We start from the raw sequence: 15,604 nt of genomic DNA on the forward strand, positions 1-15,604 counted from the left end.
CTCTGGGCAGTTAGGTATAGGGCGGATTTTTAGTGCAGGAAAGACGAGTGCCAGTTAATACATGCCCATGATACTTAATTAATTGTGATTCAGTGACAAATCCTTAAGGTGCCGTAGGTTTAGAGAACATAGGTCTTGAAAAATCGTACCTACGGATGTCTTTAATGACTAAGCGAGATGGATATCTCGCTTTCGCTCAGTGATAGTGAGAGCAGAACACGAACCTACAGGGCCATAATGTGACGGGCAAAAAACATTGACCATCTTATTGATAACAATAATAATAGACTGCGGTAACAGTTACCTATATATTTGTATGTCGATTGTTGGCCTTTTGACAGCTTATCCCTGTACAATCCTGTACTAATGTATAGTGCAGTTTGCGTGTATTATATACGAGCAATATGGTAATGTGTGTATATGTTGTTACAGGAAGGCGACGTGCACCGGGGGCGCGCAGGATGCGGTTCGCGCCGCGCGGTCCTCCGCCCTTCACAATACCGCCTTACCGCCCGCTACGTAGAAGACCTAGATTACCCTCAAGTGTCCTTTCATAATATAACGTGTAACATTTTTGTACGCCGCTTTTATACCGACCTTTAAGTATAAGTACGCACAGTTAAGTGTTAAATGTGTGTGTTAAGTGTGCCGCTAGAGTGAGCCTGTGTAAGTGTGGATGGTGCGGCCGACATGGGAAAGTCCTCGGCGAGAACACATGGCCAAGGTGAGTGATGTTCGGCCTCGGCACTTGTCCTCAAGGCTGATGCTAAGTCTATTTATTTTGCTTCAGTCATCTGCTTATTGTTGTAAACGTAATTAGCGGTTTAGATTGTGGAACAGAACAGACGTGGGTCTTGGGGCAAAGATTTTTAAGCACCAGTCAGCTTCAAATAAAAATTAACAATCAACGTGTCCAAATTTCTCGCAACATATCTTTGTTATTTTCGTAATAAGGGTGTGTTGGGATTTGGCCAATTTAGTTGCCTATTTAATGACGGTGTACGTACAGTGTATTCTCTGGAACTGTATTAGTTATTCACAAATAGTTATTTCACCACACCTACTCGAAAATGATCTTATTTCATGCAGGTGTACTGAAGGACAAAGGCCTAATTTGTTCCCGCGGGAGTTATGGATTGTGAAAAAAAAACTATAGCTCCCTAGGGAGTTATAGCTTTTTTATTATTATTCCACTTATTGATACAAAACAATCAGCATAAATAAGTTGTACTTATAAAATACTGATGTTTATAATTTAATATTTTTGTTTATGTTTAACTTTAAAATTATGTAATTTGATTCATTTAACAGCCGTTTAAAATATTTGTATATAATTTTCAATTGTGGCTGAATGCCGAATAGGTCTGTGCCTGCGTTGCCTAATCTGTCAAGAAATTACAAAATGGCGGACGAATGTTTGATACGTCACCGTATTTAAGAATTATTTCGCTTAAAATTTAGTTTTTTCTTCGCAAGTGTGATGAAAAACATTGTGTGTAACTCCGGGGGTAAGAATATTGCAAACTCGGGTCTTTAATTCCACCCTCGTATCCAAAATATCACTTACCCCCCTCGTTGCACAATGTACTATTTCACTCCTTATCTGTCTCTTTGATATAAGTGTATGTTATACCTATTTAATGGGATAAAATATACATTTACCAACAGAGGCTGCTTAAGCTTTATGAATAAGGGGTTAATCTAATCATAAATACATTTTTGTATGTATGACGACCAGTCTGGCCTAGTGGGTAGTGAGTAGTGACCCTGCCTATGAAACCGATGGTCCTGGGTTCGAATTCGAATCCCGTTAAGGGCATTTATAATTTATGGGATGAGTGCAAAAAAACAAAAAATAAATCGCAACGAACGGTGATACATTAAAATACGACCGAAGGGAGTGTTTTAAATTGACATTAGTTGCGAATTACCTAATCGCACGTGTATCGTACAACGTTTTACAGTACATATGGCTCTTTAAAGTTTCGACATATGCACAGAAAGTGTACTAACTATTTAGTACCTCCGTTAAAAAAATTTTTTCCTCACGTTACATAAAGTTATTTATATTTATCAAAAAGCGACCAAGTGCGAGTCGGACTCGCCCATGAAGGGTTCCGTACCATTTATGACGTATTAAAAAAACTACTTACTAGATCTCGTTCCAATTTTCGGTGGAAGTATTGCATGGTAATGTATATCATATATTTTTTTAGTTTTATCATTCTGTTATTTTAGAAGTTACAGGGGGGGGGGGGGGGGGACACATTTTACCACTTTGGAAGTGTCTCTCGCGCAAACTATTCAGTTTAGAAAAAAATGATATTAGAAACCTCAATTTCATTTTTGAAGACCGATCCATAGACACCCCACACGTATGGGTTTGATGAAAAAAATAATAATTTGAGTTTCAGTTCTAAGTATGGGGCACCCCCAATCAGAATGGCGGGTGTACTTTATTACGCTATGTTCCCGTGGTTATTGATAAATTCTATATCAGCCAAATTTTTGTACCTTCATATTCAATTATAATATGAGCCATTTTATTTGTGGTTTCCAAGTTTTACTCATTTTATATTTTGCTTGCTATTACACTTTTGCAGGCGTTATAATTTTTCATGTTATCGATCTAATTTTTTAAGAAAAAACGCTGGGTACAATTATTTTTATTACGTCAGGAATTAGTACCTTTAATGTTTAATCTGTTAAGTTAAAATAACTCAGAAAATCATGTCTTAGAAATGATTTGATCATGACTTTATCATTGTGCCCATGGTTGACTGATCGAGAATACCTTAAAGCATTAAGTCCGCCGTTTGTACGATCATGTATTGACCAATAAAGATTAAATAGCTCAGGACCGCTTCGTCCACAATCTTATTTCATCACCTTGTCATTATTATCATATATATCGCACTTTCCTATCTTGTCCACATTCTATAATATGGTCCACAGCACTAACTCGTCCAAGTTCCTATATGGTCCACAGTGCTGGCATTGGTTGAGGGCAAAGCTTTACAGTTGAAAAAAAAAGTAATGCAAATGTAAGTGAAAAGTGCCGTGTGTGTATTGACGAGCTGGCTCGCAATGGCACTGTGATCAATTTAGGAATGTAGACGATCTGGAACTGTAGTCAAAATTAATATGGACGAGTATGGAAGGTAACGATTTAGAAATTGTATGCTGTCGACATGGCAATCATGGCATTGTAAACTATTTAAAAAGGTGACGAAATAGGATTTTGGTCGAAGCGGTCCTGAGCTGATTAAATAAATAGTGTACTATACCAAGATTGCCAGGTGAGTTAAACTAAAGCGCTTTTGTAGACCTATGCTAAATTATTTGTATTTGTGTTCTTGAACTTTCGGCTTGGACAAGTTATGCTTTAATGGCACTTGTTTATGTAACTTGTAGCTTAGATCCAAATGTCGCGTGTAGAGTAATTCAGACGGTTACGTAATGCCTAGTCTAACGACTTTACTTGGCTAGTATTTGAGAAAATGCTTAGCTCTAATAATACGAGTATCCAATATTTAACGCGTTTTTAAAGAATTAATTCTTTATTCTATGTTCTAATGCCTAATGATTAATTCACTGTACATTAAAGTATACGTTACTATAGAAGTATACACCTAAAATAAATGCAAGCTTAATAATTAAATATTGTCGTTGATAATAAATTAAAAATCAATAAATACACTGCATCTTGTCAAAATAATGAACAAACTCAAAGAGTAAAATTTACGTAATGCCTAGTCTAACGACTTTACTTGGCTAGTATTTGAGAAAATGCTTAGCTCTAATAATACGAGTATCCAATATTTAACGCGTTTTAAAAGAATTAATTCTTTATTCTATGTTCTAATGCCTAATGATTAATTCACTGTACATTAAAGTATACGTTACTATAGAAGTATACACCTAAAATAAATGTAAGCTTAATAATTAAATATTGTCGTTGATAATAAATTAAAAATCAATAAATACACTGCATCTTGTCAAAATAATGAACAAACTCAAAGAGTAAAATTTCTTGGCTTTCAAAATACCACACTGTTTTGACTACTACTTAGGTAATAGTTGTAGGACCAAGGCTGGCTCAAACCTAAAGTGACATACGAGTATTATACAGGTATTATACGATTCATATGACTAACATACATTTATGATCCTTTTATTTGTTTAGGTTTTAGAACTCGTAGATAGCCAATATAAACTCGTACTTAAATTGGTAGGTAATATTAAAATTATGCACGTTACAGATTAATGATAAATAGAAGCTAGGCATTAATGGGGCATTCATATAGAAATATGTAATTTACTTGGTGTACAATGAAAATTAACCAGCATATGCCGATGACTAAGATACTTTAGCCATGGTGCTGGTTTTCAGGGCAACCAGAGAGAAAAACACAATAAAATAAAACACAACTAAGGCTAAATTTGGGAGAAGGTGACTTTAAACTATGCCGAGATAAAAACAGTACATAACCTGTGCTTAACAATCCGGTAGAGAGTAAAAGCAGGTACGTGTTTGTAAACATGAAGAAAACTTTGTGACTAAAAAAGTATAGATTATAATAACATATAGCGCAGTACGTCAGCTCATGTGTTGGAAGTTTGAAGATAAATTAAATACACTTTAATCTTATCTTTAAAATTTGCTTTGGACGTACAATTTCTAATAGGTGGTGGCAGATTATTCCAACACTTCGTGGCATTAAACAAATTTATTTATTTATTTAAACTTTATTGCACAAAACAAAACTTATCGTGCAAAAGGCGGGCTTTATGCCAAAAGGCATTCTCTACCAGTCAACCTTAAGGTAAAGCAGAGTGATTGTGGGCGATGCTATTAGCTATTACTAGGTACTATTAACAAAATAACACAAAAACTTACCTAAGATTCAATATAAGCAACAAAATACATATATACATAATAAAATAATACATACAATATATATATATATAAACAACATAATATATATAAATAATATAAACTAAATGATAGAAACTAGGAATCCTTCATACTACTAGCAAAGATAGACCGCACCGATTTCTTAAACGCAAATTTATTTGGGGCATTTTTTATATTAAGGGGAAGTGATTTTTTAGTGGGGGGGGGGGGGTATATAAGATTGATATAATTTTATTGATGTAATTAAACAATTACAGAGTTCCTAATGATCACCTTCCTGGCCTTGTGTTCAGCTTGAATAGCGTGACGACCAATTGTTTTTATAACTTATGCTTATATGGGAGCATTAATTTGGGAAAATTAGTTGTGATAAATGGAACGGTGTGATAAAACAATAGTCATAAAAATTGTTAACGGATCTCTATAATGAAATAATTCGAATTATTGTGTGCTGTACGTACTCCATATTATCCATAAGTAATTTTGATTATGTTTTCAACTGCTTTTTTTTTTTTGTTAAAAATTATATATCTAATAAAGTTGTTATAGCCCATCACGCACATTAACTCGCTGTTTACAGCAATTTACCAATTAGTGCAAAAATTGATATCAGTCTACTTTCGCTGTTTTCCGCAGGAAATTTTTATTTAGTAGCAGATATAAATGTATAATAAAAAAAATCAATTATCGAACTTTTTATTTAGATATAGGCACATTTCTTTACATAAAAACCAATAAAATTGCGACTAACAAAAATGATTCCATTTCAAGATTTCATTCACATTCGTATTGAGCTCGTTGTGTTATTGACGGAGGTAAATATCGAATAAACGTACATGAGTAGATTAGGTTACGACTTAATTTTATTCTGAGCAGTTAACCCCATTTGAGTACATACATACACTTTACATATATAAAATTGATATTATGAACTTCAAAAGTGCCGCGCCGCGTAAGTTTTTAAGATGTTCACGGCTCTAAATAAAAATAACGCGCGATAATCGTGTGTGCTGAAGCCATCAAACATCCACTACGTACGCTGTCTAGCCGGAAAAAGCTCGTTTTGTCGGTTTTTCCCACAACAATGTAGGAAAACGTAGTTTTCTCGATTAGTAGCGACCAACACCGAGATGAGAGGGCAACACAGGTCGCAGATGCGCGCGCCGGTCGGGCGGCGCTAGTGTGTGCTGCGAGTCTCGGCCCTGCGGCTCGGCGAAGCGCGCGTGCGGTCGCTGCTAGTGCTCGGTGGTACGGTGCACCGGGGTGGCCGGGCGAGACGGGCGGCATGGGGCGGCGGTAGCGGCGCGGATGTGCGCGCGCTCAGAGGCGGTGGAGCTGGAGGTGCTGGGCGCGGAGGGCGAGCCGCGCCCGCCGCGCCCGCTGCGCCTCTCCCTGCTCGAGCTGCTGGGCAAGCTGGTGCGACGCGAGCCCGCGCCGCCGCACCGCCGCAACCGGCATAACCATCGCTTCCGCACCTTCGTCTCCTGCGGTTCGTCTATTGATTCCTAATTCTATTTACACTTGTGTAGCGATAGGTAATAACTATTACGCGACATTTGTGCATGTCATAAGTTCTCCGACTGAAATGTTGAATTATTTTGAGCGTCTGAATTGTTGATACTTCACAAGGCGTGGAAATATAAAGGGAGTGGATGGTGGCACAGATTGACCAAGGTTAGCGTCGCGCCCCCGCACGGTCAACGGCCGAACGTTTCGGCGCGCAGAGTATGAACCGCCGCCGCTGTTTGTTATCGATTCACCAGAACGCGACTTAGCGATATTTTTTCACTTAATATAGTCTAGGGCAACGTTCAAGTAATCAGTTTTATTAAGTAGCTTTCGGATTGGTGCAAGTTATCCTCGTCTACAATGTTGCCTGTTATTATTTTTCTTATTAACTCATGAATAACTGAGACCAGCAGGTCTATGATGGCTGCGTTTACACGTGATAAGTAGATACACTGAATACGTAATACGACTAATACGTAAATACAGAATATTCACTGTTTAACCGATAGTTGGCACTAAAATACGTCGGCGTTGTACACTAACCCCACGTACCCTTTTTGAGACTTTCATGTACGATAGTAAAGATATAATCTGTTCTTTTGTTACACGTTGTCGCTGTAACAATGAAAAATAGTTTCCTATGCCCACGCATAACTGAGGTCGATGAGCAAGTTTACACGACATATCTCTTTACAAAGTAATAATCCCCACTTAAACCGGATTAAAATGCCGTGATGTTTGTGAAGGTGTATCATAGGAAAATGTTTGTTTCTAATGACGAAACGAGAATAATGCACATTACAATGTTAACAACGTGGAACAAATGAACAGAATACATCTCCCTTTAGCAAATAGGTCAACGCGTAGGTTGATCGAGTCGCGGTCGCTAAAACAAAACTCACAGCGGCGGAAATCAACCCGCTGAAAGCTTTCATTTCATGCATACACACTAATGCCATAAATGCGAAGCTGCGACTCTTTATTTTGTTAACTATGAATGCCTAATCTGCCACATCCATTAGCAAATGCAAATGACATTCAAATAAAAATATTTTGATAAGCTTAGTATAATCTATTAGATATTTAGAAAAATCAGTTCGATTTTCATATAAGACGATATTACGACTGCCCAATCCGCTCAATCAAGCTATCATTCCAGTACAAAACCAAATAATTCAATCTGGACAAGCGTACAGTTTAAATATGTACGAGTAAATACGTTAAGGAACCTTTTTATTTTCGTCATCAATTTGAAAATTATGGCTTAGACATTATGGTCGATATTAGAACCGATTATTACTTTTTAAAAGTTTGATCTCAAACAATATGAACCATAATAAGCAACAAGTGGAGCGCTCAATCAGCGTCCATTCATCTCCTGTTCTTGTGTAGGCGATTTCCCATCTTGCTGTGAAATAATAACTTGAATGAGAAATATAATGTGGTCCATTATTTAATGTCTTTCAAAGTAACGAAACAAAGGATAAATCAAGTGTTCAAATCAGAATTTAGGATACCTACACAAACACGTGTAAAACGTCTGTATTTATTTGCAATGATATTGGTCGATTATGTCGAATTTTATGAATTATTAAATATCTCCCTATATTATCAGAACTCCCACGTGAATTATTTCTTCCCTGTTTGGATACTTATATTCATATTCTTTATTTGTATTGATCATACATTGTCGTAGATGTGTTTTTTTTGCATTGTTATGTCAGAAATACATAAAATTAAAATCATTGTAAACATATCCCGTACTAATACGTGAATACGTTAAATCGATGTCCCGTACCGTCACTTGATTATATGACTAACTCTATATAGTCACAGTTCGTTAAATTTCAAACGATTTACGTTTTTATCCTATCTAAGGGTCAAGTGATGTTAAATTAAACCTTTGATCCTGAATGAAGGGATTTCTACTTCAAGGGGAAAAGAACTCTGATGGAATTACTCATCCGTCAGTTTTTCTGTGTCAAAGATATAATTTGTCTAAATTATGCCGAACTGTACGGGGGGCCTAGCCAAGATGAAAATCGTACATCGATTGACTTCAGATGAAAAGAAAAACCGGACAAGTTCGAGTCGGATTCGCGTTCCGTACAAATGCTTTTTTTTATAAATTTATAGTTTTCAGATTTTTCCTTCTACTTGTAGTTCAGGGACTGTAGACCTGAGTATATGGTTTTAATTTCAGCACGATACCTCCACGCGTTCTCGAGATAAAGGGTCTTGACACACTGACGGTCGGACGTGATCCTATAAGAGTTTCGTATTTTTCCGTTTGATCTACCTAGTTGGTTACTAAATTCTGTTACTGTGAAATAATCTTTATTTACATAAAATATACGAACGAAAGTTGAATAAACTATATATTAAAATGAAGTACACAAAATCAGGAATTACATATGACAATATCATTCAAAATGGCCTCCTCTGGCTTTGACACAGGCCCTCAAACGACGAGGCCAGTCATCAATAGCGGCACGCACGATTGTCATGTCTAATTCCGTCACTGTCTTAACTATGGCCCGCTTGAGGGAGTCAAGATTTGTGTGGGGTTTAGCACAGGCTTTTTCCTCAATAACCTGCCATATGGCATAATCCAGGGGGTTAAGGTCCGGGCTGGAGGACGGCTAGTCTTCGTGGGCAATAAAGTCAATTTTGTTCCTTCGAAACCAGGCTTGAGTTGTTTTTGCCTTATGTGCAGGAGCTGAGTCCTGTTGAAAGACCCATGGCTGGTTTTGAAATAAGGTATGGCTTAAGGGCTTCACTATTGGTTCGATAACGGTTTCCTGGTAAACTTTGGCCCCAGTTTTCACACCTTTTTCACAGAAATGAACCTGTGTTAGCCCTGAGTATGACACATCCAGCCAAATCATCACATAAGAGGGATGATGGCCTCGTTGCACTCTCGGAACAGCCGTAATCGCCTCTTGACTGTTTTTTGCATACACTCTGTTATTCTGGCGGTTACAACATTCTTCAATGGTAAAATTTTTTTCATCTGTAAATAGTATTTTTGGTGGCCATTTTGTGCGTACCGCTTCATTAGTACGCGACTTTTCTCTAGCCTCATAGTCTTTAATCGTCCATTAAGCAAATGACCTTTTTGTCTGCGGTAACGTGTAGTCCAACGTCTTCATTGATAACTTTTTTTAGGGAGCTTCTTTTCACAGACATTTGTATTGCCAACAACTTTTGCTTCCGGACGGGGTTTCTTGCAATTCTCGTCTTCACTGCCTTTATTAGAGCTGGGGTCCGAACGACCTCTTGCGGTCATCGAAGCTCTGAGTACTATTGTATGTATTAATTGTGCGATAAACAAATTGTTTGTTGATTTTTAGGTTTTCAAGCCACTTCAAAATCATATTTGGCGGGTGCCCACATACGATACGATTCTCTTTTAGGCCCCAATTCATTATAGATACGACGAGATAAGCGTTATGTGTGGTTATTATAGCTCACAAATCGACCACGTTATGTCATTTTTTTATTTTTTCGGTAGCATTTGTCTTAACGGAAATAAAGAGGTTGCAAATCGAGTAACAGAACTTAGTAACCAACTAGGTACGGAACTTTAAAAATGTATCATATCAGGATGATGCTACGAAAAGTCACGTGAATATGTCACTTGTCAGATTTACGAGAAATAAACACTGCACTGTTCAATTTAAACTACGCCTGACCAAAGCTGTAACTACCTATTTCATTTACGACATGCAACGAATAGAGGACTTTTTGCTGTGGTTACTGGTTGCCCAAAATCAAACAATTCACTCTGATTTGGTTTTCTTAACGAGCCTTAAGTTATTCGAGTTGACAAAAGGCATCGCGTGGAAACCGGACTAATCCTAGCACAGTAGTAATAGTCGTCTCTCGTCGTGAACGTCTGATGGCAATAGTAATCGTAAAATCTAGTGTCTGTACTGATTCTTAGGATTGAGTTATGAAGAGGGAACTGGACTCCTTTAGTATGCAACCGAGGAAACGATAAAATAAGGATGAATTAAATTATTCTTCAGTCTAGACGGTTTTCCCGATGGACAAGACTTGACCCTACAAATACAATTTCGCTGCTTTCACTTAGTCCGATCACGAATTGCAAATGAAATTTAGCAGTCGTGTCTGGAAGATACGCAGCTGTAGTTTATCGGGCGTACTGCTAACGCGCGAAGTGCCCATGAAAACATGATTAGTCGTAAACCGGGAGAAAGATCGATCGGCGTCTGCTTGGCGCCCGCCCCGAGCGACGCGTCTAACACTTCAGTGAGGGCGCTATAGCAACAAACCGCCGCCACGCCCCGCGGGCCCGTCATAACACCGGCTTCATAAATTGCACTCGGTCGATTTCTTCTACAAACGTACAGACGTAAAAGTATTCCAAGATTTTAACTATATATTTCTTTTCGGGAATGTCTGGGTACAGTACAAGACGTTAGGTTCTGCTGCCAAGAATTTTACCAATTTGCCAGGACCGCCGTCTGAATACGATATTAAGTGCAATTTGTTAAGTGCAACTAATAAAATAAGCACTGAAAAATTATGTGCTTAAGTATGTACGTGTTCTTTTTCTGCCACTACTGTTTTAGTTGGTAACCCTATTTATTCCTAGCGATATTTTTATCTCTTTGTGGGTAATGTGGGTGTTGTTAGCAAGGCGAGCCATGTTTAAAGACTTTAAAGCGACTAAAACAAAACAAAGCTTTAAGGGCACGGCTAATTACTCGAGCTGCCCGTGCCCTGTCCGTCTATCCCGTTCCTAACCGAGTTGAATACTCATTCGACCAGTGTAATTGCGACCGTAAGATGCATTACAACTATGCATAATCAGATGTGGGTTCTTTTCTGGTTTGGCTGAGCTGAGCGTTTACTAAGTAACTGAAATTACTCTCCTGTCCGTGACATAGCCTGTATTATGTCCGTTCTTTCGAATGCTTTGAGCTTAAGCTGTCATTAATAACTTCCTGATCTTTATGACGATGATTAAGGACACGTACCTACATTTAATTGTATTCGTAGGCAGCTGGCGATGTAATTGCGACGGCCTATGTACTATACCTATTGACTCTATTGAGAACGTACTCGTAGTTATTAACACATGCATGACACGTCGAATTATTTAAACATCGCCTACTAATATGATCACCTTCTCGTTAAAACTTCCTAGTTTAATGCACCTAATTAAATTTGTGATGTTTATTTTATTTATTTAAACTTTATTACACAAATTAACAAAAATGTACAAATGGCGGATTTATCGCCTTATGGCCTTCTCTAACGGACTGGTAGAGTGCCTTAAGGCATTAAGTCAGCTATTTGTACTTTGGCTAACCACCACTATCATAATGATAGCATGATGTGGTGTTCACTATCTTCAGCAGATCTTGGAAAACATTTATGCTTGTACCCAATTAGGGTGGAAAACCCAGTAAGATGCCGGATTTAATTACGTTTATAGCTCTAGAGATAATGAACTATTACCGAAGAACTATAAACAAGATAGTAAGAACTATTGGCTGTTTATTTATGAAAAGATTACACAGGTACCTTTTTAATTTATGAATATTTCTTTAGTAATGATATGATGAATAATATATATTATATTTATATACCTAACAAAACCAATCTATAAGAAAGGCAATAGAGGTACATTGGATAATTACAGACCAATAGCTCTCATACCTATATTATCTAAGATAGTTGAGAAAGCTATGCAGGAACAATTAACAAAATTCTTTAGTAAACATACAGTGCTCTCCAAGTAACATAATGGGTTCCAAAAAGGGAAATATACCAGTCTGGCTTCCTTTCAAATGCGACATGAGTCACATGAGCAAGGCATTCGATTTGGTACAACATAACCTGCTTTTGTCCAAATGTGAAAACTGCGGATTACGTGGTTAAAGCACTAGATTGGTTACAAAGCTATCTTAGTTAAATCTACAGCAATATGTAGAGATCTCGAACATTAACGAAGATAATGAATATGTTAGCTACAAATCAGACTACATGACTCATACTGTCGGTGTGCCTCAGGGGAGTATCTTAGGGCCGTTACTCTTCCTAATATATATCTACGATTTGCCATTAAGCACTAATCATCATTGTATCTTCGCTGATGATGATGATGTATCTGTTATCGTATCCAGCGAAAAGAAAACCAATTATAAAAATGATATTAATGCAGTTCTTGCTAATATAATAGGTTGGCTAAATATAAATAGTCTGCAAGTCAACATTAACAAGATCACATATTTGCAATTCTGGGATTGATACGGGGGAAAAAAAATGATTGTTTCATATAATGACCAACAAATTACAGAATCAGAGCAAGTTAGATTTCTTGGCATTTTAGTTGATGACAGGTGTCACTGAACACATAATATTGAAAGCGTGTGTAAGAAACTAAAAAGTTTCGCCTATGCCCTTTGGCGTGTAACGAAAATTACTAGCAAAAAACTTCAATTCCAAGCGTATCATGGATACGTGGCATCTAGTCTTCGATATGGTATAACTGTATGGGGTAACGGGTCAAATATAAATGGATTGTTTATAGCTCAAAAGCAGTATATACGCGTGATTTTTGGCGTTTCGCTATAAACTTCATGTAGACCATTATTCAATAAATAAATCTGCTTACTGTTCCTTGTTTATATATATTTGAAATGTGTGTATTTGCATAATGCAATAAAAATCTATATACAAAAAATGACGAAATATGTAATTTTAATACGTGATACCCCAAACTGATATGTCCGAAAACACACACGAGTCTTTATAGGAAAAGTTGTTATCTAACGAGTATTCGTTTGTTTAACAAGCTGCCAGAAAGCCTTACATTTCAATTATTTAAGAGACCTTTATTTCAATGGCTTAATGAACAGACCTTCTATTCAATAAATGCCTATCTGGATAACTAAACTGCTACAGCTCAATTAATTTGTATTATACCATAAGTATAATTAGTGTTTAGTATTTGTTATTTTGTAAGTTAATATTGTTATATAAATATGAATTAATTTTACACATTATTTAACTGCATGGTTAGTATTAGGCAAAAACATTGAAATTTTCATGTCACTGTGTGACAAAGCTTGGCTCATTTTACTATAAACTGCAACATCCTATGTATACCCTATCTTTCGCAAATAAACGACTTATGCCTAATAGAAGGGAACTCAAAGAGAATTAGATATTCTCATGGTTAAGTGAAAAGAAAAAGAAAAAGTTTTGCTATCGACTTGTTGCAACTTACTTACTTGTAAACTTGTTAATGGACCTCGTCAATAACAACCACTTGAAAATATTTGTAAACCGGATCAATATTACTTTAGCCTTTAATCACCTGCATTGATTGAATTACAGTTTTTAGGATTCAGTACTTCTGTAGTCAAAAAGAAATCCTTCCTATAGTTTCGCCGTGCAGGCCAATTGTAACATTTTTACTTCAAAATAATGTCATTTTTGTTATAAATTACTCGTGCGTCTCGCTTGCGTCAATATACTCGTATGTATGAAGTAGTACGAGCGTAATGTACGACATCTTTTCTTTATTGATATGAGTACTGGGCAGTGATTTTCACCTTTTTCATGAACGCGACCCCTACTTGTATGTAACCTATCCATTTTTAAGGGTTCCGTACCCAAAGGGTCAAACGGGACCCTATTACTGAGACTTCGCTGTCCGTCCGTCCGTCTGTCTGTCACCAGGCTGTATCTCATGAACCGTGATAGCTAGCTACAGTACAAGCGTGACAGTTGAAATTTTCACAATAATATTTAAGGGGGGCTCCCATACAAGAAACATATTTTTATTGCCGTTTTTATAAATAATGGTACGGAATCCTTCGTGCGCGAGTCCGGCTCGCACTTGCCCGGTTTTTTTTTCTTCTTTTTACTCAGGCTTGGCGTGCTCGCGCGAACCCCTTGTAGAGGTCCCCATTTATGACATGGTTTCATTACAGTATACGACCCATTTCGGCGGTAACGTAAGACACTATAAATAAAAAAGAACACATTACAAAATGCAAGTTAAATATGAGCTGGGGAAGCCCAATAAGTACATTACTCTTGCTGCAGCGCGCTAGTTAGGTGTCAAACACCTTGGCGTGTTGTATGTGGGTAAATGTACCTTTCATTTTATATACATTTGCTAGGCTTTTGCTACCACTTCCTTGAGAGTTGAACTATGAGATTCTTATACTGGGGTAAATAAAAATATATCTACATACTCGTATTTGTCTACGTTGATCATTTTAAAATATCCCGTAAATGATCAACATTTGATATAATAATCGTTCACACGGCTAGATGGCTTTCCCGCATAGACGCCGTGTGAACGATTTTGAAAGAAGCCATACAAATTTTGCTGTCGTATACGGCCGTATACGGTATACGGGAAAAATTAACGTCGTGTGAACCTAGCCTAAGTTTCCTGTTTTCCGTTCTACAACGAAGCATGCCAAAATATGACACTTGCTTTGAGATTCCTCTGATTTTTTTGCAGGTGCATACTGTGCATAAACAACGCATTTTGTTTTTCTGCCAAGTAACATCTTCAGTTCTTTGGTCGTAGGTTTGTATGTATGTATGTATATACTTTATTGTACATATAAATAAAAACACGAAAAACACAGTAACAGAGTAAATTAAATACCACAAAGGCGAACTTATCCCTGCATGGGATCTCTTCCAGTTAATATTATATATGTATAGGTCTAAAAGGACCATGGGCAAATTTGTATGGGCACTGTCCCCACCCACCAACAGAAACGAAACATGTCTCATTCAATCGGTCTTGGCAACCTGATGATTTGTTACTATGACGAGGATCGCCCTATGCATGGGGTTTTCTTGGAAAACTGTATTTTATTTTTATATATTTTTCGCTCATTTCATTGAAAGTTGCAGGCAGAAGGTTATAGAAACATTATGTTACTGGCAATAATAAACAAACTATGTGTCTTAAAAAAAGAAAAACAAAAATTCGCTTAGAGCTGTATATTTTTAGGGTTCCGTAGCCAAATGGCAAAAAACGGAACCCTTATAGATTCGTCATGTCCGTCTGTCTGTCCGATTATGTCACCGCCACTTTTTTCCGAAACTATAAGGGCTATACTGTTCAAACTTGGTAAGTAGATGTATTCTATAAACCGCACTAGGATTTTT

General features: G+C 37.1%; 1 protein-coding gene across 5 annotated transcripts in view; it reads left to right on the forward strand.

Annotated features, from left to right (window-relative positions):
• LOC133526806 (phospholipid-transporting ATPase ID) overlaps positions 1–15,604 on the forward strand; it is a 100,563-nt gene that overhangs the window by 40,518 nt on the left and 44,441 nt on the right. For 2 of the 5 annotated variants that reach the window (XM_061863597.1, XM_061863596.1), the window contains one exon: positions 433–724. In XM_061863597.1, coding sequence (XP_061719581.1) covers positions 691–724 — 34 coding nt within the window. In that variant the 5' untranslated portion in view covers positions 433–690. Of the gene's footprint in view, positions 1–432; positions 725–6,129; positions 6,408–15,604 lie in introns of those variants that run through there. The other 3 variants (XM_061863594.1, XM_061863595.1, XM_061863593.1) reach the window with 2 other exon arrangements.

Source organism: Cydia pomonella, chromosome 17 (genome assembly GCF_033807575.1).
Source record: "Cydia pomonella isolate Wapato2018A chromosome 17, ilCydPomo1, whole genome shotgun sequence".
NCBI lineage: Eukaryota > Metazoa > Arthropoda > Insecta > Lepidoptera > Tortricidae > Cydia > Cydia pomonella.